This window comes from Vipera berus (assembly GCF_964194415.1).
Source record: "Vipera berus genome assembly, chromosome: 2".
Classification (NCBI taxonomy): Eukaryota; Metazoa; Chordata; class Lepidosauria; order Squamata; family Viperidae; genus Vipera; species Vipera berus.
The window spans coordinates 231,013,791-231,041,102 of NC_138203.1; the positions used below are offsets into that span (position 1 = coordinate 231,013,791).

Sequence of the window (27,312 nt, forward strand, 5' to 3'; positions counted from 1 at the left end):
CTTTCTTCTCCACTTCGTTCGTTCGTCACCTGCATCAATATGAAAGATTTTCCGGCGGAAAGCATGGGTTTCTTTCAAGGGTTTCTCCTTCTCCCTTCCAGGTTACAGTGATACTTTTACAAGAGTAATAAATTCAATAAATGAATAAATTTTAGTAATTCCAGACAACTTGATTCTTTGTGTCTTAACATTTTTTTCTTTTCTTTTTTTTTTAAAAAAACCCAACTTCTGGAAACCTTTTTTGACAACTTACATCTCTTACCTGTCCTGATGTGGAAGAACACTGACCCCTTCCCTACTTTATAGTTCCCTCCCCCATCTAACTACACAAAAGGATACTTTTTAAAATGTTTAGCAAGTAAAGTTTAGCCTTAGTGCATGTATAAAACTGAAAGGAATAAAAGTATTATTCAGAAATTTCTAATGTCTAAAGGTTGAAGCAGAAGCCAACTGAAGATCAGAAATAATATTTTATCTAAGTATTGACAGGTCCAAATGTGAAAAGCAGAGGTTACAAATTGTAAGAGGAAATATTGAAACAACTATAGGAGACGGACTGTGGTAACAGAAAATTAGATGGTGAAAGATAGGATATGGACAAAGGGGCTTCCTGGAACATGGGAAGGACAGTGGTTTTAGGCCCATCCGGAAAGTTTATTGGATGATTAGGGAAGGGGTGTTGAGTGCGATAGGGGAGGGGGAATCTCCGTCGTGGATAGGATATAAAAATGTGTCAAACAGCTCTGTAAGGTGTGGCTGAACTCCTGTGTGTGTTTCAGTCCACCAAGCCTTTGCAAACGCTTCTTTTGAAATGAAAACTTTGCTGCTGGAATTCCAAGTGAGTTTATTTGTTTTGGATCTTGAGCCAGGTTCCAAACAAAACTGATAATTGGGAATATAATAAAAGCTAAAACAATATATAATGGAAATTAATTTCTTGCTGTATCTTGTCAAAAAGCCAACTTATTATCTAATCACAGTACAAATGTACCCTGGCAACTTACTTATGCAATGTACCACACCCCTGAGTGAGCTAGGCTTAAGTCATCTATACCTGTTTTAAGTTTTAAGATACTGTTTTCCCACTGCAGCAACCTACAGCAAGAACAAGGCAAACATTTTGCTAACTGTTTTATTGATTGTGTAGTTAGGTCATGGGTGTCAAACTCGATCACATCACATGATGTATCATGATCTATCGCGAAGTTTTTTGCCTTTGTGGAGCCGGGGTGGGCGTGGCCAGCGCACGACGCATTCAGCCCATGGGCCGCCAGTTTGAGTTAGGTGATTGGAGAGGAAGTAGGACAGTATGGCACCTATTGACCACTCCTATTCCCTAAGACCCTGGGCTTTCCCCGCTTACACATTTCTTCTTTCCCCTTCTCAGGTGAGATAGAAAAGCTACAGCCTATCAAACATAACAACTGAGGGAGCAACCACAGATTTTGAGATAACAAACTTGGAAATGGAGTATTTTTGAAAGATGGCTAAATTTACATGTCAGCCATCTAACAAAATCATCTGCAAATTCCAGGTGTCCCACTAACTTGTAATGTTCAGAAAGGGGTGGACTGTAGAACCAGAGGGTTTAACTCAGACATGTCAAACACAAGGCCCGGGGGCCAGATCCGGCCCGCGAAGTGGTTTCATGCGGCCCATGAAGCCATCCTGGAAACAGTGAGGGAACGGCCCCCACTGCCTTGGCCCTGGCCCAGGGACCCTCCTTCTGCCAGAGACCCTCAGATCTGTCCCACTCCTGCCCAGGCCCCATAGGCACCCTTGATGCAAACGATGTAGAGCTGGCCATGCCCACCCAGTAGGCCATACGCACTCTAGCCATGCCCACCCAGTAGGCCACGCCCACCCAGGCCATACCCACCCGGCCCCCTGAGGGCAACTGCAATGCTGATGTGGCCCTCAATGAAATTGAGTTTGACACCCCTGGTTTAACTAATACAGAGAGCTCAATCTTCTACATGCTCTAAAGGAGGATACCATCATTTAGTGGCAAGCCAGGACAGATGGTATGAGGCAGGAAAGGGATTGGCAATGGCCCAGAAAGTTTTATGACATATTCAGCAAGCTACTGAGCCCCCTCTGCTGTCTTTTTCCTGCTTTGTGTCAGTGAAATATGAACCAGCCCAAATGACATGGAAGGCTGCATGTTCCGATGGGCTGTGAATTTGACATCATTCTTTTAATGGGGGACAGAGGCATTCTTTAAACATCCAGTTCAGGTCTTGGCAACCTAGCCAACCTGAAATGTCTAAATATAGGTAAAATGTTGCACACTTTTGTTATTAGAAATACTGAATTTGAGAATTTGTGTCTTCAAATATTACTCAGTTATAGCTAGTATGGGCAACGATGAGGGGTATCAGCAGTTCTGGTTCTGCCACAGCATATGTCACAGAGTTATTAGCTGAATGAACAGCAAAAGAAACATTCCCAAAATGTGACATTAAAAATATACAGGTAGTCCTCAATTTATGGCTGGTTACTTAGCGTCTCTTTGAAGTTATGATGAATCCCCCCCCCAAGCTACTTACAACCCATTTTCAAAGTTACAGTGGCTGCCCCCTCATTATGTGACTGCATTTTGGGCACTAGGCAACTAGCTCACTTTTACAACTGTTTGCAGCACCTTGCGGTCATGTAACCATGATTTCCAACTTTTTTTTTGCCAGTTTCCAGTATTTGCTTTCAGTTTCTTGCAGAAATACCCATTGGGGGAAATCGATTTGCTTTACAACAGCCATAACAAATGTCAAAAAATTGTGTCTCATCTGGTAATGCCTCAACTAATGAGTGCAAGGACTTATGACTGTAATTCCAAGTCAATTACAGTTGTTAGTCTAGGACAGAGGTGTTAAACTTCTGGCCCGTGGGCCAGATGCATCATGCCGAAACTGCGCCCACCCCAGCTCCGGCATTGGGGGAAAAGTCACGATACGTTGTGACCCATCATGTGACATGGCGAGTTTGATACCCCTGGTCTAGGACTACTTGTACAGTATTCACCAACTTGAGAAATACCCTGCTACTTCTACCAGCTAGAAAGCCTGCAGTTGCTACCAGAACTAAACTGAGAAAAATGAAATGTAGCTTATCTTTGTATTCAAACAATGTTAAATATTTTTTTTATTCTTGACTTCAGCTAGTTATGTAAATTATACAAAGTGTAATTCTATTAGGGTATCTGTCTTCTATAAATATGAGATAAGAACAGGAACTTAGCTCTTTAGCAGTGACTGCTTTTCTCTCACATCCTCGGCACCCCAGCCATACATTCAGAAAATTATGTGTTAGAGATATTGTGTTACTACAGTCCTTTTCATTTGTATAATCAAATACAATTTGTTTTTCCTATGCAAACATACATTTTACAGAAAGGAACATTCAGATAGGTAAATTTGGAGTCTAAACCTTATCCTGAAGTGTGACAAAAATAGATTTACAATATGACTTCTGTTCTGGAGAATTATTGCAAATGTTTTCATATTATGAAAATGGCCATGTTCATCTGAAGGATGTATTTCTATGCCTCAAAGCTACCTGCAATTATAATGTATTCCTAATTTAATTCTGACTTTACCCTAACCTTTAGTATTTGAATCTTTGCTCAGAAAAAATAGACCACATTTGATTGTTTAGCACTAAGCTAAAATATTAAGACTTATATTTCTGGGAAGGTAGAGGGACCTTACCTGACTGAGTTTTGCTGAAGCCTCAAAACTACCATGTATGCAAATCTGAAGGATTATATATTTCCTAGCTTATGTTATGGGGAAGGATTATAACTGAACAATATTTATTAATTAAACTTGTATGCTGCCAGATTCTCAATCACAGAATATATGTATATGTGTATATATACCCAGAGTATATATCTGTATAGCATAGTCCAATCAGTCAAGATTTGATCAGTAATATACTGCATTTAAAAAGGGGTTAAAAATGAGAGTTTTCTATGAATCTTGGATTGCTATTACTGGATACATGAACAAATAGTTTGGCAATTTGCCATATGCATATTTGACTAAAATAAGTACACAAGTTCAAAATAGATATTCCACCAATCTTTTACAAAGGTTCTGGTTCATCAATTTATTCAATTGCCACTTTTCCCCCTAAATATATGGATCAAAACCCTCAATGATATTGTATGCATTTTTTTCCTACAGTATCTGTGTAGTATTCATATCTGATGGAACAGATAGTTGGTATTATATGAACAGAAAATGATAAGATAGTTCTCATTTGAGTTTTATATCAAGTAATTCATTAATAAATGAGATAAAATACTTAAAACAATTTGCATTTTACAACATTCAAGGAGGTACCACCATTTTATTAAACATTGCTTAAAAAGACGTATAGTGACAATATGGAAATGAAGAAATTTGTTGTGTTATAACCTTTGGGATTGGCTATACTTCATCAGATGCAAATACATCTTTTTGTCATCTTTTTTATTGGAATATAAAGGCAATATCCTGGTCTTTGAGCAACATGTGTAATATTAAGAATTTTACAAAATTAGTTTAGTTTTCCACACTAAAAGTTGCATAAGTGACTCCAATTTTGAATTTCTTTACAACCTAATAAAGTAGGTTAGGATGAGAGGAAGCAAGTGGCCAAGTGAATAATGTTTTGAAGTTGAGCTGTCATGTAGCCCTAGTCTACAGCCCAAACAATAGAGATGCATATAAGCACACACATATTTAGTGTATTTGCTGTGAACCGGGGATACTGTAGCAAAAACTCAGTGTCAAGAATATCTGTGTCTGTATGATACCACCCAGCATATCATAAAAAAGATACTACTGATTAAAAATTGTGAAAGAATGGTATAAAAGAATATTGTTGATAATAACAACAATACAGCAATAAAGGAAAAATACAGTAAGCACTATTGGCAGCTACCTTTTTTCGTCTGAGCTCTGCTCCCTCACCCTAAATTTCTGCCTTCCAGCCAGAGACTAAATCAGGGGTAGGCAACCTTGGCTCTTTGATGACTCATGGACTTCAACTCCCAGAATTCCTGAGCCAGCATGGAAGTCCATGAGTCATCAAAGAGCCAAGGTTGCCTACCCCTGGACTAAATAATAAGGTCAATGTATGCTCCCTTCACACCCTCCGAAAATTAAGAAGGCCGAGGTTAAAGAAATTACCAAAGAGGTGCTGCTTTACCCAGCATCCGAGGCGCCACTCATTCTTTAGCCTGGGGAGCCTGTGGGAAGCCTGTAAACTCTGGCACGGTGTTTCCCAACCTTGGCAGACAAACGAGTGGACTTCAGCTCCTAGAATTCTCCAGGCAGCATTCCGAGACTTGAAGCCCACACACGAGACCTGAAGTCCACACATCTCCACAGCCAAGAATCGCCTAGCGTGGTAGTCTTGCACGTTCCGGATTCTCGGTTTCGAAAGGCAGCGCGCGACCGGAATTCTTATCTCTTTTGTCTTATAACCCAATTTGGCGGGGCTCCCTCTGAGCAGCGAGCTCCTGGCGGAGCTACGGTGTAGGTTGCGGTGAGGCGCGGGGCGGAGGAAAGGTATAAATGTGGCTGAGAGGGAGGTTAGGAGGCTTGGCTGAGTCTTCCTCAAAGAGGCTAAGCGAGAAGAGCGAGCAGGCTAGGAGGCAGCTCCTGGAAGAGCCGGCCTGGATGAATGCTGCGGCGTGGATGCTGCTGGGCTGCGTGCTGAGCGGGAAGAGCTTCCAGGCAGAAGCCCAGTTGGTAAGCGATGCCCAAAGTGCCTGGCGCCTTTTCTTCCCTGCGTTGGCTTCGGGAGGCTTTGAAGAAAGTTCAGGCGCTTGAACGTCTGCCTGGAAAGGTAGCTTTTAAACGGCCCGCCCTTCCTCTGTTTTGGAGATATTTGGTTGCCACTCAGGGCTTTGGGAGAAAGCCCTTGTGGTGGAAGGAGAGGGTGGTTCCACAAAGTATGGCTTATCCAATTTGTGTCGGTTGAGATATCAGCAACAATTCTATTATCATAGCATGCTTAGGGAAACTACTTTAGCCACAGCCTGGTGCGAATAAACTTTTGAAAGACTTAATTCTGAAATTAGGAACTGTTTTTGAGTAGAAGTGATCAGAGATTGGGGATGAGATGCTTTCTCAATGGACTTGTGAAAAAACAAATAATTTCTGGGTTCAAATACAAATGGTACAAAAATAATTTAAAGCTCAACATTCAGCTGAAAACAATATTCTTGCTGGAATTAAAGGTCAGCAATTAAAAAACAATTGTTGTTAGTTGCGAAGTCGTGTCCGACCCATCGCGACCCCATGGACAACGTTCCTCCAAGCCTTCCTGTCCTCTACCATCTTCTGGAGTCCATTTACGCTCACGCCTACTGCTTCAGTGACTCCATCCAGCCACCTCATTCTCTGTCGTCCCCTTCTTCTCTTGCCCTCAACCTTTCCCACAATTAGGCTCTTCTCCAGTGAGTCCTTCCTTCTCATTAGGTGGCCAAAGTATTTGAGTTTCGACTTCAGGATCTGACCTTCTAAAGAGCAGTCAGGGTTGATCTCCTCTAGGACTGACCGGTTTGATCGCCTTGCAGTCCAAGGGACTTGCAGGAGTCTTCTCCAGCACCATAGTTCAAAGGCTTCAATTCTTTGGTGCTCAGCCTTTCTTATGGTCCAACTTTCACAGCCATACATTGCAACTGGGAAGACCATAGCCTTGACTATACTCACTTTTGCTGGCAGGGTGATGTCTCTGCTTTTTAGTATGCTGTCTAGATTTGCCATGGCTTTCCTCCCCAGGAGAAAGCGTCTTTTAATTTCTTGGCTGCAGTCCCCATCTGCGGTGATCTTGGAGCCCAGGAAAATAAAATCTGTCACTACCTCCATTTCTTCCCCATCTATTTGCCAGGAACTGAGAGGGCCGGATGCCATGATCTTGGTTTTCTTAATGTTTAATTTCAACCCAAGTTTTGCATTCTCCTTCTTCACTCGCAACAAGAGGCTCTTTAGTTCTTCTTCACTTTCTGCCATTAGAGTGGTATCATCTGCATATCTTAGGTTGTTGATATTTCTCCCGACAATCTTAATTCCAACTTTTGATTAATCTAGCCCTGCCTTTCTCATGATGTGCTCTGCATATAAGTTAAACAGGCAGGGTGACAGTATACAGCCTTGCCGGACTCCTTTCCCAGTTTTGAACCAATCAGTGGTTCCATGTCCAGTTCTCACTGTTGCTTCTTGACCCACATATAGGTTTCTCAAGAGACAAATAAGATGGTCTGGTACTCCCATCTCTTTAAGAACTTGCCACTGTTTATGATCCACACAATCAAAGGCTTTAGCATAGTCAATGAAGCAGAAGTAGATGTTTTTCTGGAACTCCCTAGCTTTCTCCATGTTCCAGCGTATGTTGGCAATTTGATCTCTAGTTCCTCTGCCTTTTCGAAATCCTGCCTGTACTTCTGGTAGTTCTCGATCCACATACTGCTGGAGTCTAGCTTGTAGGATTTTAAGCATAACTTTACTAGCATGAGAAATGAGTGCAATGGTGCGATCGTTTCAACATTCTTTGGCACTGCCTTTCTTTGGAATTGGAATGTAAACTGATCTTTTCCAATCCTGTGGCCACTGTTGAGTTTTCCAAATTTGCTGGCAAATTGAATGTAGCACTTTTACTGCATTATCTTTTAAGATTTTGAATAGCTCAGCTGGAATACTGTCACCTCCACTAGCTTTGTTGTTACTCAGCTTTCCTAAGGCCCACTTCACTTCACATTTAAGGATGTCTGGCTCGAGGTCAGTGACCACCTCAGGGATGTTAAGTTCGTTCTTATATACTTCTTCTGTGTAATTTTTCCACCTCTTCTTAATCTCTTCTGCCTCTGTTAGGTCCCTGCCATTTTGGTCCTTTATCATGCCCATTTTTGCATGAAACGTTCCCTTCATCTCTTCAATTTTCTTGAAAAGATCTCTGGTCCTCCCTATTCTATTGTTTTCTTCTATTTCTTTGCAATGTTCATTTAAGAAGGTATTCTTATCTCTTCTAGCTATTCTCTGGAATTCTGCATTCAATTGGGTGTATCTTTCTTTTTCTCCCTTGCCTTTCATTTTCCTCCTTTCCTCAGCTATTTGCAAAGCTTCCTCAGACAGCCATTTTGCTTTCTTGCATTTCTTTTTCTTTGGGATGGTTTTAGTTGCTACCTGTTGTACAATGTTGCGAACCTCCATCCATAGTTCTTCAGGCACTCTGTCTATCAGATCTAATTCCTTAAATCTATTTGTCACCTCTACTGTATATTCATCAGGGATATGATTTAGTTCATACCTGAGTGGCCTAGTGCTTTCCCCTACTTTATTCAGTTTTAAGCCTAAATTTTGCAATGAGAAGCTCATGCTCTGAGCCACAGTCACTCCTGGTCTTGTTTTTACTGACTGTATAGAGCTTCTCCATCTTTGGCTGCAGAGCACATAGTTAATCTGATTTCTGTGTTGACCGTCTGGTGATGTCCATGTGTAGAGCCGTCTCTTGGCTTGTTGGAAAAGAGTGTTTGCTATGACCATCGTATTCTCTTGACAAAATTCTATCAGCCTGTGCCCTGCTTCATTTTGTACTCCAAGGCCAAACTTGCCTGTTATTCCGATTATCTTTTGGCTTCCTACATTAGCATTCCAATCCCCCATGATGATAAGGACATCATTTTTGGTGTTAGTTCTATAAGGTGCTGTAGGGCTTTATAGAACTGGTCAATTTCATCCTCTTCAGCACCAGTGGTTGGGGCATAGACTTGGACTACTGTGATATTGAATGGTTTGCCTTGGATTCAAACTGAGATCATTCTGTCATTTGGGGGATTGTATCCCAGTATTGCTTTTCCTACTCTTTTATTGACTATGAAGGCTACTCCATTTCTTCTGAGGGATTCTTGCCCGCAGTAGTATACCTGATGGTCATCTGAATTAAATTCACCCATTTCTGTCCATTTTAGTTCGGTGATTCCTAAGATGTCGATGTTCAGTCTTGTCATCTCTTGTTTGACCACGTCCAGCTTTCCTTGATTCATGGATCTTACATTCCAGGTTCCTATGGAGAAAAAATCTTTACAGCATCGGACTTTCCTTTCACCACCAGGCACATCCACAGCTGAGCGTCCTTTTGGCTTTGGCCCAGTTGCTTCATTCTTTCTGGCGCTACTAGTACTAGCCCTCTGCTCTTCCCCAGTAGCATATTGGACGCCTTCCGACCTGAGGGGCTCATCTTCCAGCATCATATCGTTTTGCCTTTTGGTACTGTCCATGGGGGTTTCATGGCAAAAATACTGGAGTGGGTTGCCATTTCCTTCTCCAGTGGATCACATTTTGTCAGAACTCTCTACTATGACCTGTCTGTCTTGGGTGGCCCTGCACGGCATAGCTCATAGCTTCATTGAATTACGCAAGTCCCTTTGCCACAACAGAGCAGTAATCCATGAAGGGGTAAAAACAAAAACAAAACAAAAATAGAAAATTATTTTTATATATGATTATGGCTTCAAGACTATTATATATCTTCCTTTATCATTGGCATGTTGTTATCTGCATTCCAGAAAGTTGTGGGTTTAATGAATATTTTAAAAATATTTTAGTTTTTTTTAAATGCCATATCCATAGCTAACTGTAGATTAACTTCTTAACCCATTAGTTTGAGACCATACTTGGCTGACTGGTTAACATCCATTTTGCCAGTAGTTCTTTTTTTTAGGATTGAAAAATGATGAAGGTGAAAGAGGAATGAATCCATTTACCCAACAATGAACACCTTAGAGGAGAGGTGGAATATAAACACAATAATGTCAGCATTTCCAAATCTTTTTACTACTCTAAAGCTGGCTCATTCATTCATTAATTCATTGATTTCTATAGCTGCCCATCTCAATCAATGATTCTGGTCAGCTTACAATTTTTCTAGAAAGTAACTATAACATTTCCTTTTCTTTTAACCCTGGTTTTCTTTTTCGTTACAGCCTATCAAATGCTATAAAGAAGATGGTATGTATAAATAAAATGTGGTTTTAAGGGTTAAAAGTTGTTAAAATTCTGTTGCAAGTATTGTACATTCATGCACCCCATTGCCATTGTAGGAGGTTTAAGATACAATCAATATATGAAGTCTTTGTGACCTTTTTAATCAATGTGCATCTAAATAAGTATACTCATTATATGCCTGCTTGACTTTTGCCCTTCCTTGACTGATTAGGCCAGATGAAGACCACAGAGGCCACAGATGCATCACAGAAAGAGGAAAGAACTGAAGTCTCCAGCCTTAAGTCTGTTGTAAAGCCTCTTGTGTGAAGAACCCTCCTTTAGATTCCACTGAGTTGAATAATATTTGACCAGTTTGTCATTCCTGAAGATAATGGTTAACCTTCTTCTTTCCAATGCTTTTGCATAAAGCAAACTAAATCAGTAATACGGTACTTAAAGAATGCAATGCTGTTGGTTAGTCTGTAAATAAATACTAGTGACTTTCTCAAGGGAGGTATAATGAGTAGACATGAGAAATATGACATTCTTTGTAACATTATACTGTGATGGTATTTCTATTAATATTTCCAATTGTGAATAAGTAGCAGAAAAAGCGAATGAAGAAAACACAAGGGATTGGAAAGGAAGGGTGAAGTAATAGCATGGCTTACACTTCCTGAAAGGTATTGTTGAAATGCAGCAGATATATAAAATGATGCATAGGAAGGATGGGTTTGGATTTTGCATGAACCTTATATGTATTCCAGGACTCCAAGATCACACTTCCAACATTTGATGGAAAAACAATTAAATTTCAGTGTAAATATTTTGCACTTTGAAAAAATTAATGTCATCCATTCCTGTTCATTTTCTGAATGTATATATTTCTGATGACAGTTTTAGCCATCATAAGAACTTAAGACAGAGAGTACAATAAGCAAATGATCTTGGGAATCGCATTTCAAATTGTTTAGCATGTGGAATTTTAATGATGACAGCAGGCTATGTTTCTGCAGGCTAAATTAGTACACATGCATTTTTGTGTGATTTTGATTCTTCTCACATTTTCTCCTTCAAGAATGGTATGAAGTAAAATGGCTGCCAAAGTCTATCAAGAGATCTTTAATTCTAAATTTCTCACTTGGAGGAAGGTGTAGGATAGTCAAAAAAAGAGTCACACTGCAGTTGGACTCTTACTGGCAAGCTCTCGAATCTGGCTCCTATAGATTCTGTGGCTATTGGCATTTCTGTACCCTTTCTAGAAGGGTGGCCGAGGCAGCAGGAATTCCAGATGACGTGCCCACCAGTGTGGATTTTTCTGGGGATGAATGGTAGTGTTCAGAGAAGGAGGAGTACAAAGCATCCAAAGCTTCAAGGCCTTGCAGGCTAGTTGAGCTAGCCTAATAAGCTGGAGGTTTTCGCTGCAAATGTATTAACTCCTCACTTTCATTCTTTGCAAGGGCCTCATCCTGAGTTGGAACAAGAACATACATTCACACCATCAGATCTTTTTAATATCAGCATCAAGATTGTTGAAATACAAGGAATATGCAAATTTAATATAAGTTGGATCCTTAATGAAGACGGTAAATTTCATTTTTAAATAATAGGCCCATAAATATTTTGTATTAAATATAACAAATACTTTGATATATAATGAATACTGCAGTGATCTCTTATAATGTGCCCTTCCTGCTCTGATTTTAAAGGAGAAGTAAACAGTGTTGTGATTTTTTGGTGCCTGAAAGCTGTGGGCTTTGTATGGAGGACAACAGGCCTTAGCTAAACCCTGGTGAAACTAAGTAGCTCTGGCATTTTGGGCCTTCTGGATCTGGGTCTTTACCATCTTTGGTAGTGGATAAGGTGGCACCACCCTATACAGACCTGGTGGACAATCTGGAGGTCCTTCTAAATTCACAATTTCTGTTCGAGGATTAGGTGGCAGTTATGGTTGGGAGAACCTTTGTACAACTTCATTTTGTGTGCTAGTTGCATGCTTTCCTGGATCATGAGACTGCTCACCGTTATACGCTAGTCACTTCCAGAGTGGATTGCTTTAACATGCTCTGCATGTGGCTGTCCTTTGAAGAGCATTTGGAAGTTTCAGATGATGAAAGTGTGGCTGTACTCACAGTTATGTGTGCCCCTAGGATGGCACACATTATACATTTGCTCCATGAGCAGCAATTGTTTCTTATCTGCTTCTGTGTACAATTCAAGGTGTTGATTTTAACATATAAAGCTCTACATTGTATGTGATGAGGTTTCTCGAGGAACTGCCTTTTCCCAATTATGTCTATTTATCCCTTCAGTCCAGCAAGAGGTGTATGCTGTGGGTCCTGCCTGCTAAGGAATTCTATCTGGTGGGACCCAGAAGATGTGCCTTCTCTGCTGCAGCTTTGCCCTCTAGAACAGAGGTCCCCAACCTTTTGGGCCCCACGTACCGGTTCTGTGGAGAGAGGTTTTTCCATGGACCGGAGGGGGTGTGGTTTTGAGTGCTGCCTGTCTACCACAGATGGGGCTTTGCTTGTTTGTACAGACCGGTTGCTGACATGCTGCAGCCCGGTAGTGGTCCACAGACCAGGGGTTGGGGACCTCTGCTCTAGAACATCACTCCCGTGAGGTGAGGTTGGCCCCATCCCTTGTAGCCTTCCAGAAAGCCCTTAAAGTGTGTTTTCCCAAAAACCTTGGGGTACCCATGAGAAGCCTGCAAGGTGGTTATATGAAGTTATATGATTGTCTCGCACAGTCTTGGCTTTTTCATGTTTTTAACATGAAAATTGGGGGTGGGAGGATTACGTTTTCCTTTGCTATTATTCCTTTCTGAGTCCTGTCTGATCTGGATATGCAAAACACTTTGTTTACTTCTAAAATCCAGCAGTAAGAGAACAAATATATATTTCAGTATTGGATACCATTAAGATAGTTACACAGGATAGGATGCAGAGTTAACTCAAGGTAGTAAAGTAAACACAAATCTGCCATTGTGTGTCTTTGGGAGACCTGTAGTAGTTGGAATGGCACTGTTACTGATAACATCTTGAAAACAAACTAGAATTCTTTGACAAAACAATTTTCTTGCAGCCAGTATAAAATACTTGAAGGCAACCAAGATATGTGAATCCCGTGAAGGCTGTATTCGATGTGATTATCTAGAAGCATTTCAAAGTCAAACCATGTCTGAGCATCAAAAAGTAAGAAAATTAATTAAAAGTTGTGGTTTGTTGCTATTATATTGTGCTGATAGAATATGATCTTACTCAGTTTAGTGACCTAATGCAACAGTAAATTATTTCTTTTAAGACGATATGGTGAGTTAGATTAGAAACTGTTTCTGTACAATAGAACAAAAATAGTGTAGCTTAACTTCTGAACTGAAATGACAAAAACCTGGTTTTTATGTAAAATAAACTTCAGTGCTCCAAATGTGCTCAAAGCTTCTGCTCTGTAATTTTTTTTGTAACTAGCTCTGGTTGGTGGGTATTAAAATATCATAAAAATGGAAAGTCGACTCAGCTATTGAATTTCCATTTTGTTTGAATAAAAACACAATTATTCTGAACTTTTTGGTACATTAAAATTCTACCAAATCCTATGTTGGACAGTAAACAGTAATGACCAGTAAATAGATAGTAACCCAAGATAATTTTTTAGGCAACTCAGAAATCAAAATATTATATTGTATCTATGTGCTTATTTAATGCTCGCTCAAGTTAAAGGTTGAATGTTTACATATTTAGTTTAAAAAGGTAAAGGTTCCCCTGCACATGCGTGCTAGTCGTTTCCAACTCTAGGGGCCGGTGCTCATCTCCGTTTCAAAGCCGAAGAGCCAGCGCTTGTCTGAGGACGTCTCCATGGTCATGTGGCCGGCATGACTAGACGCCAAAGGCGCACGGAACGCTGTTACCTTCCCACCATAGTGGTCCCTATTTTTCTACTTGCATTTTTACGTGCTTTCGAACTGCTAGGTGGGCAGAAGCTGGGACGAGTAGCAGGCGCTCACTCTGCTACGCGGCACTCGGGATTCGACCCGCCAAACTGCCGACCTTCTGATCGACAAGCTCAGCGTCCTAACCCACTGAGCCACCGCGTCCCTATATTTAGTTTACAGCATGTCAAATTACAAAAGCAACAGAAGAAAAAAAATCAAAATTATAAAGAACAATAGTACTAACAAATTAACCCTCCCCAAGATGTATGCCAATTAAGGTTAGGGTTGAAGGTCCAATGAAATGAAACTGTCTTTAAAATTTATATAACATCCATGATAGAAGTAGCTTTATGGACCTCTAGAGTGGAGAATTCTAAAGTGTGGGGTTTGCCACCCAAAAGGCTTGTCACCTTGTCCATGTCCTCCTCTTTTCAGATGGAGGTAACACATTGTTATGGTTGATGGCACAGTCAGCCAGATGTTTAGACTGGATTTGACATTTTTATCCACCTATTGAGTCTTTCTAAAGGACCTGCTATAGGCAGATTTTGTTGTTTGATGGTATTAATGATGATTATTATTATTGCATTTTCACGAAACATTTTTGAAAAGGGAAGAAGGGGAAAAAGGTAAAATAAGACAAAAAAGAAAAACAACCCAGAAATAGAGAATTTACGAGCATGATAAAACACTTGTTAGATAAGAATGTTCAATATTTTATGTTTCCCATAAATGAAATAATATACTGATTTTAAAAACTGCAGGTTGTTGTTAAAATCTGATTAATATATAAATATCAATAATCAGTGCACAATAAACCCCAAAGAATTATACTATAATAATTTATATCTAAACACTGAAGGGTAAATTCTTATTTAAGAGATTGTTAAAAATTAGAATACTATGGCTTTATTTTAAGAGAAATCCAAATTTTGGATGTGGTTCAAGCTGGGTCAGGTATGGATTTATAATTGAAAAATGACTTTCCATTTGAATTCTATTTCAGATTTATGATGGGGATACTTTTAACCAGTGCTTTTTTTGTAAAAGAAAAAGGTGCCGGAACTCACACATGTCATACAACCCGCCTTGTCTACCCTACAAGGTTCCATCCAAAAAAGGTGCCGGAACTCCGTTCTGAGCGTTCTATGAGGAAAAAAAGCCCTGCTTTTAACAAGCCTTCCCAAGATGTTTTGATCAAATAGTAGATTTAATTCTGGCAAGGTAGAATTAGACCAACAAGCTGCATCATGTATGATTTATGGAAGCAACTGATTCCTATTTTTTCTATCCTTGGTCAATAATTCTGCACTTAGAAAATCCCATTAAACATTTTTGGGTGATATTGTCATAGTATTTCATTAATGTACCAGATCCAATCAGTAGTGGAAAATGGAGTTAGTGAGGAGTATGCTTCTGGTTTGCTTACATTTCTGAAAGAATATGGTTCAGAAAAAGGAAGTGGTTTAGTTCCTATCCAGAATTATATAACTTTCAAATACATTTAATTACAGTGGCAATTCAACTTTGTTGGATTCTCTGTAGAAGAAAATACTAATTACTTCATTGATGCTTACAACCTTCCACCAGCAAATATAGATCAAGATCATTCAAAAACACAGATGAATCTAATTTCTCCAGGTAAGTGATTAAATAGTGTTGATTTATAAATTTTCATCTTTAAATAGCTTCTGTAATTTTAAGATGATATGTATATATAAATATATAAAAGTGTTACACGTATACTTAAAAGTAATGGGTCCAGCCGAGCTTTGTTTGATAAATAGAACAAGCATGATATCTAATCTATTGATTTAAAATGTGTTCATTTTCTCTTCAGTGGCTTATGCTTTCATGCAGTTTTCCTAATCTTTATTTTAAAAGCTTTTTCTCATACCTGGAATCAGTTGATTCAGATATTATAAATGTTCATAATTTCTAATGCACAAACTCTTATTTAAATTCAGATTGTGAAGATAATAGCTTGAAATATTGCCAAAAGTGTATAGAAAAAGGTAAGCAGTTGTTTTCATTAATTCATTACACTAGGGGTCAATAAAATTTATTATTAAACTTATTTCAAGATATTAAATGCAATGGTGACCATAAACTATAACATAGATAAAATGCCAGGGAACCCAGTAGCACCAAACGATGAAGATGCTACAATAGCTATTTTTAGTTAACTACAAAAGAACATTTGGTTATGTTACTTTTCCTGCCCATTTTAGTTAACAGCCCTTTATGCATTTTTTGCATTTATGTAAGAATAGCTTTGTAACCTGTTAGAACTGGAATCTAGCCAAGGAAATGGTGCATCCCACTGGGATATGGTCATGCGTTTTCAATTCAGTTCTTTTCTGACTGATGTAGCGTTAGCATACAAAATTGTCTCCTTGTAAGATTTCAACTAAAAGTTACTTTTTTAAAACAAAAAACCCTCTTTTTTTCTCCCACTTGCTGCTGTGCAGATAGTTACCAATACACAGTCTCTGGTTAATGCTGGTTGAGGAATGTGTTTGTTTATCTATTTAACATTTTTATAGTATGCCCAGCTGAAAAGACTCTGAGAAGGTTACAAAAGGAAATCTGGGGCTGTCATCATAATACATGTGACAGGCACCAGGTTGGGTTTTTCTCTATTCACATTTGCCTTCTCTTAAATACCCTGTTTTCCCGAAAGTAAGATCTGCCCCAAAAATAAGCCCTAGCTTGATTTTTGGGGGTGGGCCTAATATAAGCCCTACCCCAAAAATAAGCCCTAGTTTTGGGGTGAGGCACACACCTAAAAATCAAGCTAGGGTGGGAGTGTGGAGCTGCCCCATGTGCCCCGCAGCCACTTACCTTGCAGCCAGACCTTTCCTTGCCGGCCCACTTCTTCTGTGGTGTTCCCAATCTTGCACTTCACAGTCAGAGGCCTTTCTGGAAGGCCACTGCAGCTGAGAACCAAGTTATGGATTTAATCCATAACTCGGTTCTACAAGGCCTTTGCAGCTGAGAACTGAGCCATGGATTGAATCCATAGCTCAGTTCTCAACTGCGGTGCCTTTCCGGAAAGGCCTTTGACTGTGAAATGCAGGTCAGACCTCCTTTCTCTGCTGCAGAATGAAGCTGCTCCTTTGGCTGCAGAAGAAGTGGGCCAGTTGGTCGGAGCTGTTGGTGCCGGAGGTGAGTGGAAAAGTCACCCCCCTCTAAAAATAAGACCTGGTGCCTCTTTTGGAGGGGAAAAAAAGACCCGGTCTTATTTTCAGGGAAACACAAGTAAGAGATCCTGGTTGTCTTACATTAGTTGTGATTAATTTCTTTTCTTTTCTTTTTTAAAGCTTTTTATTACCGGTAGTTATTTTTTCCTTACATACATATGTTAATTTTTCAACCAGCGTGCAGTCTGGTTTTTTTTTTGTTTTTTTAAATCCCATTTATATCCCACCCTTCTCCGAAGACTCAGGGCGGCTTACAATTTAAGCACAAACCAATGTGCTTAGCAATAGCCTTCATTCTATGTATATGCCTGCTTATTAGGGCTTTCGCGCGCCCCCAAGCGGCATTATTACAAAGTCAGCTTATTGCCCCCAACAATCTGGGTCCTCATTTTACCTACCTCGGAAGGATGGAAGGCTGAGTCAACCTTGAGCCTGGTGGGACGCGAACCTGCACTAATTGCAGGCAGCTGGCGTTACTTAAGGAGGCATTAGCCCACTGCTCCACCAAGGCTGGGTTCAAAATTGCTAATACATAATCAAATCCTACTCTTCGGTTCTTTCCTCTAGCCATTTGTAGAATAACTTCCAGCTTTGGTAGTATTCTGTTTCTTCTTTATCTTTCAGTCTCATAGTTAGTCTGTCCATCTCAGCGCATTCCAATATTTTTTTAATTACTTCTTCCTCTGGTGGTATTCCTTCATTTTTCCAGTATTGCGTGAAAGTTATTCTTGCTGCTATTGTAATATGTAGAACCAAATATAAACTTTGCTTATTAATCTTTTCTGGTATTATACCTAATAGAAAAAATTCAGGATTGAAGACTACATGCTCTCCCAACATTTTTTCTAACCAAGCATGTATTTTTTCCCAATAAGCCTTTGCTTTATCACGTGTCCACCAGATATGATAATACGTGCCTGAATTATGTTTACATTTCCAACATCTATCTGACATATTTTTAAAGTTGTGATTAATTTCTTATCTTTTGGTGCTAGAAAACAGATTATTCCCCAATTGCCCAGTCTAAAAATATCAGATTTATCATTTCATGCAAGAATTGTCACCTAAAAGTTATCTAGAAATTACTTGTAAAATGATTCTTCAGATTAAGGAATCACTTGTTTAGTAATCGCGGGATGATTTTGAAACACACAGTAAATACAATAAACAAATAAATACTTCTAAAAATATTATGACAGCAGGAAAATGCTATATTAATCTCTTTAGAAAAAATGTTGGAGAAGAGTTAAGTATTTTTTTTTAAATGCCAGTTTTAAAGGACCAGTTGTTTAGGACATTCATTAATTATTTCTATAATTATTTTCATTTTTGTGTCCAGGATCTGCAAAGCAATGTGTGCTTTAAAGTAAAACAATGAAAACATCAGTCATATTTTAATTTTTTTTAAATTTCACAGGGAGTTTATGGGATCCACATATAACAATATGTAACAGGGAATTTGAACTAGAAGTGAATTTTACACCTAGTAACTTTTGTTCCAAATATAAAATCCATCTTTGTGACTCTGATGAATGTGATAATTCAATTCTTCATGTTGTGCCTACTACCAAGGTATATATTTTTTTCTTCTTTAGCTATAAAAATAGGAATGAGTACGATGACTAATTGTCAAATTACATGACTAGGGCTGATAAGAGTTGAACACAGATGACACCAGGTTGGATAAAGTCAAAATTAATGTAAATATTAGCTTTTGAAAAACATCATGCAATTACAAGCTGAACAGATAAGAAATAAAAAGTGCCATATTTCTTTTTTTTTTTTTTAAAAATAAACATTTTGAAAAGTTCTGTAATACATTTATCTGGAATTTTTCTTGGAATAGGGAAACAATATTAGAGTTTCTGAAAAAATAAGAATGAGTGATCAAGAAAGAAACATAATATTTAAAGAGGTAAGATTTTATTTTTGTTTGTAAGGAAAATGTCAAATTAGAAGGACTCTATTACTGTTTCTGATCTGTGGCCCAAACATTGAAACACAAGTTACACCTGATGCTATCTGCCCCATCAATGTGTATGAGGGGTTAGTGATTCAAGTAAGTCATGGCAGTGCTCTCTTGCTGTAAGAGGTCATAGTTTAATGGACATTTTTTTGGTGTGTGTGTGTAATCATATTGCAGGAAAAGAAGCTTAATAAATGCTTTTTAAAGATGATGACCCTAATATATATTTGTAAAAAATGGGAACTGTTTCTAAAAGCGGCTCTGTTCTTGAATGCAATTTGTCATGTTTATCGTGGATTTTTTTACAAGATAATGGGGAAGAATTTAAGCAATTTTAATATTACTTTTTTAGCATAGGGCTCCTGAGCATAGCAAAAGTTTTAAGTATAGCAGTTATTAATTAGCAAGCTTTTAGTATAGCTTTACTTCTGTAGTTAGAGGAAGTTAGGTAATTAGAACTAATGGAAAGTTGGAATTTGGCTTTGAAAAGGTATGACCCAGTATACAGAATCTATTTTAAACTTGTTATAATCAATCACATTTCTTGTCGCTTGATTATACCCTATTTCCTATCAATGTCTTGCACATAAGATGTTACTAAAAGTTACCATGTGTGCTTCACCTGCTTTGTAAACCCATAAAAACTTGTTTACTGATTCTGAAATACTTCAGTGTCCTGCCTGAGGAGACAAAATGCACCTCCAATTCTTCCAGGGATGCTAAGTTAGAAAAGAAAGAAAACTAATAACTCATAAAAAGGGTGGACCTAAATTTAGTAATTCTATCTTATAAATGTTTTTCCAACAATTTATGCTAATGGCATATATTGTGTATTTAGCCATAATGGATTTAATTTTGATGGGACCTGCCTTTTTTATTTTTAAACTGGAAAAGTGCAGTGTGGATCTGTTTTCTACAATTGTATTCTCACCGCACCATCGTATTCACTGTTTTTAAGGAATTTTCAATGCAAAATTAAGTATAAAAACAATACTGGAGCACTGTATTTAATAATAATTCCAGTGTTATTATTTTGTTTCTCTTCTTTCAGCTAATTCCTTATTTTCCAGGATGTCAAAATGACTGCAAAAGATACTCATATTATCAAACAGTTTGCACCGAAGAACCTATCCCTGGTTAGTTGAGACTTTTAAATGTTTCTCTGTGGATGGAAATATTAAGCTTTATATGCTAAGGTAATTTTTTTAGTGTAAGCTTAAGATTGGCCAGTGAGATTATAAAGCTCATTCAAGCAACTTCAGACTGTCTCTTAAGTTATAGAGTATTTTTTTACAGGATTGTGAGAATAAAAGAACTTGGAGATGAGGAAAGGTACTACTTTAGCAGTAGGTGTGAAGCAGTAGGTGTGAGCTTAAATGGACTCCAGAAGATGGTAGAAGACAGGAAGGCCTGGAGGAACGTTGTCCATGGGGTTGCAATGGGTCGGACATGACTTCACAGCTAACAACAACAACTACTACTTTAGTTGCTTTGAGCAATTTTAGGGGAGGAGGAATAAAATAATAATCTTGGTGGATAAGTAATAGAGAATACAGAATAACAGAGTTGGAAGGGACCTTGGAGGTCTTCTAGTCCAACCCCCTGCTCAGTCAGGAAAAGTCAATTCACCTTTCTATATGCTCCCCAGAATGGTCTCTAAATTGCTTATTTAGTTATTTTGTTCTGTATCATTCAATTTAAACCACACCATGATAACCTTTATCTTTGACTACTCAGTATTTTATCAGTTTCATGTCAGAAAAAGAAAAAAAATGAGGAGAGTAGGGTTTATATCAAGATAAATTTATTTCTAGAACATTGTGAATGAAGATGAATTCAAATAATTACTGTGAAAAAGGGTAATAATATGACAATCACAGAATCACTGGGCTGCTCAATCAGGAAACCTGATACCATTTCAGACAAATGGTTGTCCAATCTCCTCTTTAAAACTTTCAGTGTTAGAGCATTCATGGCTTCTGGAGGCAAGTTGTTCCACTGATTAATCATTCTAACTGTCAGGAAATTTCTCCTTAGTTCTAGGTTGGTTTTCTCCTTGAATAGTTTCCATCTGTTGCTTCTTGTTTGCCTTAGGTGCTTTGGAGAATAGCTTTACTCCCTCTTTGGCAACTCCTTAGATATTGGAACACTGCTATCATGTCCCCCCTCGTCCTTTTCTTCATTAAACTCAACATACCTAATTCCAGAAATCATTCTTTATATGATTTAGCCTCCAGTCCCCTATCAGTTAGGAGTCCCTGACATATTTGCAAGCAAGACATAAGGTAATAAAGCATTTTCTTGAAATAGGCAGGCAGCCAAGACCCATAGTAATTCATTGACAGCCCCCATATTGCCTGGGTCAGATTTTGACTAGGAGATGGGGAGAGAAGCAAATATTGTGTTGGTGTGTTAACCACGAATAAAAACATCTTCATTCAGATTGTGTGTGTGTGGGGGGGGGGTTGTTGCTGAAAATATAGCAGATAGTTTGTGATTATAAATATAATTGTACATGGTTAATTCAAGCAATTTATGAATTCTCATTTTTTTTGCAGAACCAAAAGCTACAGACAGACCAGGTATTGGATAATGTTCTGTTCGATTTCAGCATTAGTATGCAATGCCAATCATTGTATAATATAGTGATAATGAATAACTTTATCCCATGTATTTGCATAAGTGGCCTTCAAAAGAAGTGATAGAAACAGGAAGATTTCAACATATACAGCATGTGAAAAAGTACCAGAAGGAACATATTGAGAAAGGCACATCAGGAAGACAGTTTTTTCAATAAAAGATGATTTCCATGAGACAGTAACATTCTGATAGAAAAATGCCAGGGTTTATTAGAAAAGTGTCAAGGTGGGAATGGTCAAGGTTCAATGGAATAATTGAGTCTTATAGGTCTTGAGTTACAGCCATTCATTTAATGATTTTTCAAAGTTTCAATGGCACTGGAAAAAAGTGACTTATGACCAGTCTTTGCTCTTATGACCATAGCAGCATCCCTGTGGTCATGTAGTCAAAATTTGGGTAGTTGGAACCAGTACCCAAATATTCACTGTGTTTTCTTGAGAATAACACTGGGTGTAATATTAATTTTTGCTCCAAAAGATGCATTAGGGCTTAGTTAGGGCTTATATTTGGGGAAATACAGTACTAAATGCATCTGTCTGGTCTGACAATCTTAACTGGGGCTTATTTTTGGGGTGGGACTTATATTACAAGTGTCCTGAAAAATCATGCTAGGGATATTTTCTTGTTGAGTCTTATTTTGGGGAAAACACGGTATAACAGTTTCAGGGTCCCAGAGTCACATGATTGGAACTTGCAACTTTTCCATAGGGCTTCCAACAAGCAAAATCTATAAGGGAAGTCAAATTTGTTTAATGACCATGGCAAGAGAGGTCATGAAATCAGATACAACTCATGACTGCATTGCTTATCGACAGACGTTCTGGTCCCAGTTGTGTTTATAAATTGAGGAATACCTCTATTGGAAGTTATAAAAGTTTATGGGAATCATATACTAAGCTACAAGAAAATGACAGCAGGAAAATTCACCTTTTTATATGCTCCCCAGAATGGTCTCTAAATTGCTTATTTAGTTATTTTGTTTTGCATCATTCAATTTAAACCACACCATGATAACCTTTATCTTTGGCTACTCAGTATTTTATCAGTTTCATGTCAGAAAAAGAGAAAACAAGATGAGAGTGGGGTTTACATCAAGATAAATTTATTTCTAGAACATTATGAATGAGGAAGATAAATTCAAATAATAACTGTGAAAAAGGGTAATAATATGATGATCAGAGAATCACCGGAGCCTTGGGGGTCTTCTAGTCCAACCACTTGCCCAAGATCTTATACTATCTCAGACAACTGCTGTCTAATTTTTTCTTGAAAATCTCCAGTGATGGAGTATTCACAACTCCGGGAAGCATTAATTAATTGCTATTGCTGTCAAGAAATTTCACCTTAGTTCCAGTTTGAACCTCTCTTTAATGACCTTCTACCCATTATTTCTTGTCCTGTGCTCAGGTGCTTTGGAGAATAGATCAACCCCCTCTTTTCTATGACAGTCACTATCGTGTCATTCCTAATCCTTCTCTTCATTAGGCTAAACATACATCATAGGTTTGGCCTCCAGACAGCTTGTCTTCTTTGTGTAATGAGATAAAGAGAATGAAGGATGAATATCTTTTAGAGAGGATGCAGTTACATGTTGGGGTGGAAGAGAGACCTGAAATTCCTTATCTTGATTATGACATAGACAGCAGTTAAAATGGTTTCTTAACTGAACATACTGTATAGCAATTAATGACCAGCTTCTAAGAGATGGGCTAAGATCAGACCATGGAAAGAAATCGCCAAGGGAAAAACTATTGGTCTGCCTTTGTAACGCAGGTTGCAAAACTCTCCTGAGAAGGAAAATTGCTGTTCTGGATGTTACAGACCCCAACAAACATAGAGAAGATTCCCAGGATGAGCCTTACTTATTGGCAAAGTTGTGTGGATGTGTGAGTGCGTAGAGTTTCAGTTTGGGAAGTGAGTAATGGGCGCTTAAACCCATATTTGGCTCTATGCATTCTAAAAGCAGTAAGTCTTGGAAATATCATAAAGGTCTTCTTCATAGTCCTCAGTCTGACACGGGCAGGCTTTGGTTGCCAAAGAAAGACATTCTTTGTATATCTCTGAGCATATAATAACCAGATACAGTGACTCTGAATATGGAAAATCCATTTAGCCATTAGTTCTACATTGCGGCTGGCTACCATTTAGGTTATTTGTGGGCCTTTTTTCCTTTTATATCTTTTGTGTGAATGATTGTAATGATGGTAGGATGAGCAACATATTTGTGGCCAGAGTCAATATTAACATTATGGGGAGGTTGAGAATTACAACATAGAGGTAGATGTATCAAACAAGAAGGTGGGCTCAATTCTTAACAGAAGGTTTTGAGTTGTATTGCTTAATGGCGATAGTCCTATTTTAAGCTTTCGCTATGGTATTTACCTATTTAGCCTCTCAAAATGTCTACCAATTGGCAGGTTTCAGCCATCATGGTTAGAAGGATGTCCAAAGGCTACAAAATAGACTGGGAAGCTTCAAGTTGACAATTCCTAATTTAGACTATGGCCAGAAGACTACTTTGCTAGTCTTTGTGAATGTAGAGTCTGAACCACCTACAATCATTTCCATTGTCCACTTCTCATGTAAGATCTAATAATGTCTCACCTCAATCTGTGCCGTATCACCACTTGCATACATAAGAATGCATTTTATAATCCTTTGAGAATTAGAAATGGCAACTGCTCACTTTTTAATTAAGTTAATTTTAAACTTTTAAAAGAATCTTGTAATCTTACAAATTCATTTCCTTTCTCATTTAGATATGGGGAAAACATATGCTGGCCTATCCATCGCTTTACTTCTGATAGTGTGTATAGTTGCTGCTGTGCTTTATTTCAAGAGTAGACATGGTAAGAGCTTACCTTATTCTATATTGTTTTGCTTATAGTCTCTCCTCTACCTTTTGTCCACAAATGAAGACTTAGAACATTGAAATGTTCTGTGACATGAGGGGGAGTGGGAAAAAAGAAGTGTTCACTCTGAATCCAGATTTTTGCAGGATTTCAAAATATACATGTATTGTGTAACATTTACTGGGAAAATAGCAAGTCATGTGGCATCTCAAACACAAGTATATGCAAATAGTTTTTAGTATGGCACATATCTATGATTGGAAGGTAAGCCGATGAAAAAGAAAGGAGAGAATTTTTAAAAAGATTAGAGCAAACATTAAATGGAAAAGATGCAGTCAAAATTACTCAGAAATCAGCTGCTGCAGAAAGTGTTAAGATGCGGCACATGATAACAAAATTTATTTTTAATCTGTGAGAAATACTGTACAGTTAAGGCAGTGAATTCTAGTTTAGCTGTTTTTCACAAAGAAATGTTTTAAGTGAAATAATTCCAGGCATGAGATCAATGACTGAATGTCCTAGAGCAGGGGTCCCCAACTCCTGGGCTGTGACCCACTACCAGGCCGCGGTCCATTTGAAACATTGAGCTGCAGGCCGACGCACACTTAGCACAGCTCAACTTAAACAAGTGGCAAGCCAGTGCACACCTGTGAGTGGTGGGCCGGCATGCACGCACAGCTCAACTTGGGGACCACTGTCCTAGAGAATAGAAATATTCTACCAATTTATCTGTTTTCAATGTCCGGTTGGTGGACTCTAGAATCATTGGGTTTTGTGCATGAAAATGGGAAACATGTAAGATAATTTGGTGGTTAGTTTGTTTCCATTATAAGGTGGTACTGATTAGTCTATTCATAGTAGTGGCTGGAAAATTACATTTATTGAAACAATTTCTTACTAAGCACTGATATTGATACTATTTTGCTAGGACTTCCTTCCTATGAGACAAGATGATAAATTACTGTATATCTCAGATAAGCAAGAAAATTGTAAGGGCAAAATATAAACATTATTCTTTCAAACACAAAGTGCTTTTGAATGTACTGTTCATTTAAAAACATCTAATCTAAACATTGAGGTAGATAAGTACAAAATGGCAGAGCTTGGTGATCATGTGCTATTGCAAATTTGGGAATGAAAGTTCTGATGTCTTGGAGGCTGCCTTTGTTGAGAATATATAACAAAAGTATAATGGGTTTAGGCTTCCATGATTGTGTTTTCTTTGAGATAGTTGATGTCTGATTGTAATTTTCCTCAATTTATTGCCATACATTCCTAATTACAATGATGGCCAAATGACAAAATTTGTTCTGTGGTGTCATTGTATGTTCCACCCTCTTATGTGTCATGATGTGTCTTATTAGCACTGATACATTTCCTTACTTGTTCCCCTCTTATGCAGAGTCATGGAAACATTGTATATTCAGCCTCAACACTTAATGATAAAAGATCTGAAAATCTGAAATGCAGCCTGTTACATTAAATTCCCACTATGATTGTGTGGATTTTTCAAATAGGTCATTCATAATGTCTCATCTTGTGTACCCTGGGCAGACAGAAAATGCTTTTAAATTAAAGACAGTCCCTTCTCTTGTATGCTTATTTTTTGGTAATCCTCAGAAGGATGAGAAGATACAGTAGGTGTCTGAAAACATGGTGTTGCAGAGTTACCTCTCATTCTTCTATATATAGTTCAGCTGATCTATGATAACTGCTCTTCAAGTTACCTTTTAGGTACAATCCAAAGAATTAGCTAACTTGACTAAATCAATGCTTCTCCTAAGTGATTTGGCCTTATTAACCAAACTTTTGTTATTTTCTTTTTGAAAGATGAATTTATCTGTACCATATTCATTACAATTCAGCATACTGTTGTTCCATAGGAAGGTTAAACTATGTTTGTAAGCTAAATTTCTATTTTGAAAATATGTGCCACTGTATATTCCCAAGATAACAAATACTGTTTTTTCAGTTTACTTAAATTTCAACTTGCTTGCTCCAAGTTTTATTTTAACAGTGATGCTGTTGTTTTTCAAAACAGGTCCAGCAAGTAATCTGGCTCATTTCCATCCTATAACAGCACAAACACCCATAACAATTCTTATTGTATATTCTCAAGAAGCCTGTTTACAGCATACCGTCCTAAGTTTTGCCGAATTTCTACAGGAATACTGTCAAAGTAATGTTATAATAGACCTGTGGCAAAAACGGAGAATTGCTGAAATAGGACCTGTGCAATGGCTTGCCACTCAGAAAGAAATTGCTGATAAAGTCATTTTTCTTTGCCCAACCCACTCAAGTGCTTCATGTGATTCAACCTGTAATAGCATTATAGAAAACCAGAAGAATTCTGAATGTATGTTCACTCTTGCATTACACTTCTTCTGCAGTGATTGGAAGATGGATTCTTCTCTTTGCAAGTACATGGTTGTTTCTTTCAATGAAACACATCCAGACCCAGTACTCCCAAGTCCATTGAACATCTGCCCAAACTATTTTTTAATGAAAGATATAGACTCTTTTTGTAGAGACCTTTATGTTTTGCAAAATCAGAGGTATAAAGCTGCAAAGGAGAAGTGGAATTGGAAATTTAAGATTAGACCTGGATTGCAGGTATAGTATTAAAACAGAGATTGTTACTCCTTTTCTCTTCTAACTAGAATAGGGAATTAATATTGTAAGTTGGAAATATTCATACATTTTGCATACATAATACTTGTGCACTATTTTTATACTTTTACTGCTT

General features: G+C 38.1%; 1 protein-coding gene across 1 annotated transcript; it reads left to right on the forward strand.

Annotated features, from left to right (window-relative positions):
- Positions 1-5,666: 5,666 nt before the first annotated feature.
- Positions 5,667-27,250, forward strand: IL17RB (interleukin 17 receptor B; the record flags this gene model as incomplete). The annotated part of the gene is made up of 11 exons (XM_081319065.1): positions 5,667-5,738; positions 9,974-9,998; positions 11,435-11,560; positions 13,059-13,168; positions 15,420-15,546; positions 15,873-15,920; positions 18,526-18,680; positions 18,955-19,023; positions 20,126-20,210; positions 24,474-24,563; positions 26,608-27,250. 11 exons carry the CDS (start codon positions 5,667-5,669, stop codon positions 27,183-27,185), a joined length of 1,485 nt encoding a protein of 494 aa, XP_081175191.1. The 3' UTR covers positions 27,186-27,250.
- Positions 27,251-27,312: the final 62 nt, after the last annotated feature.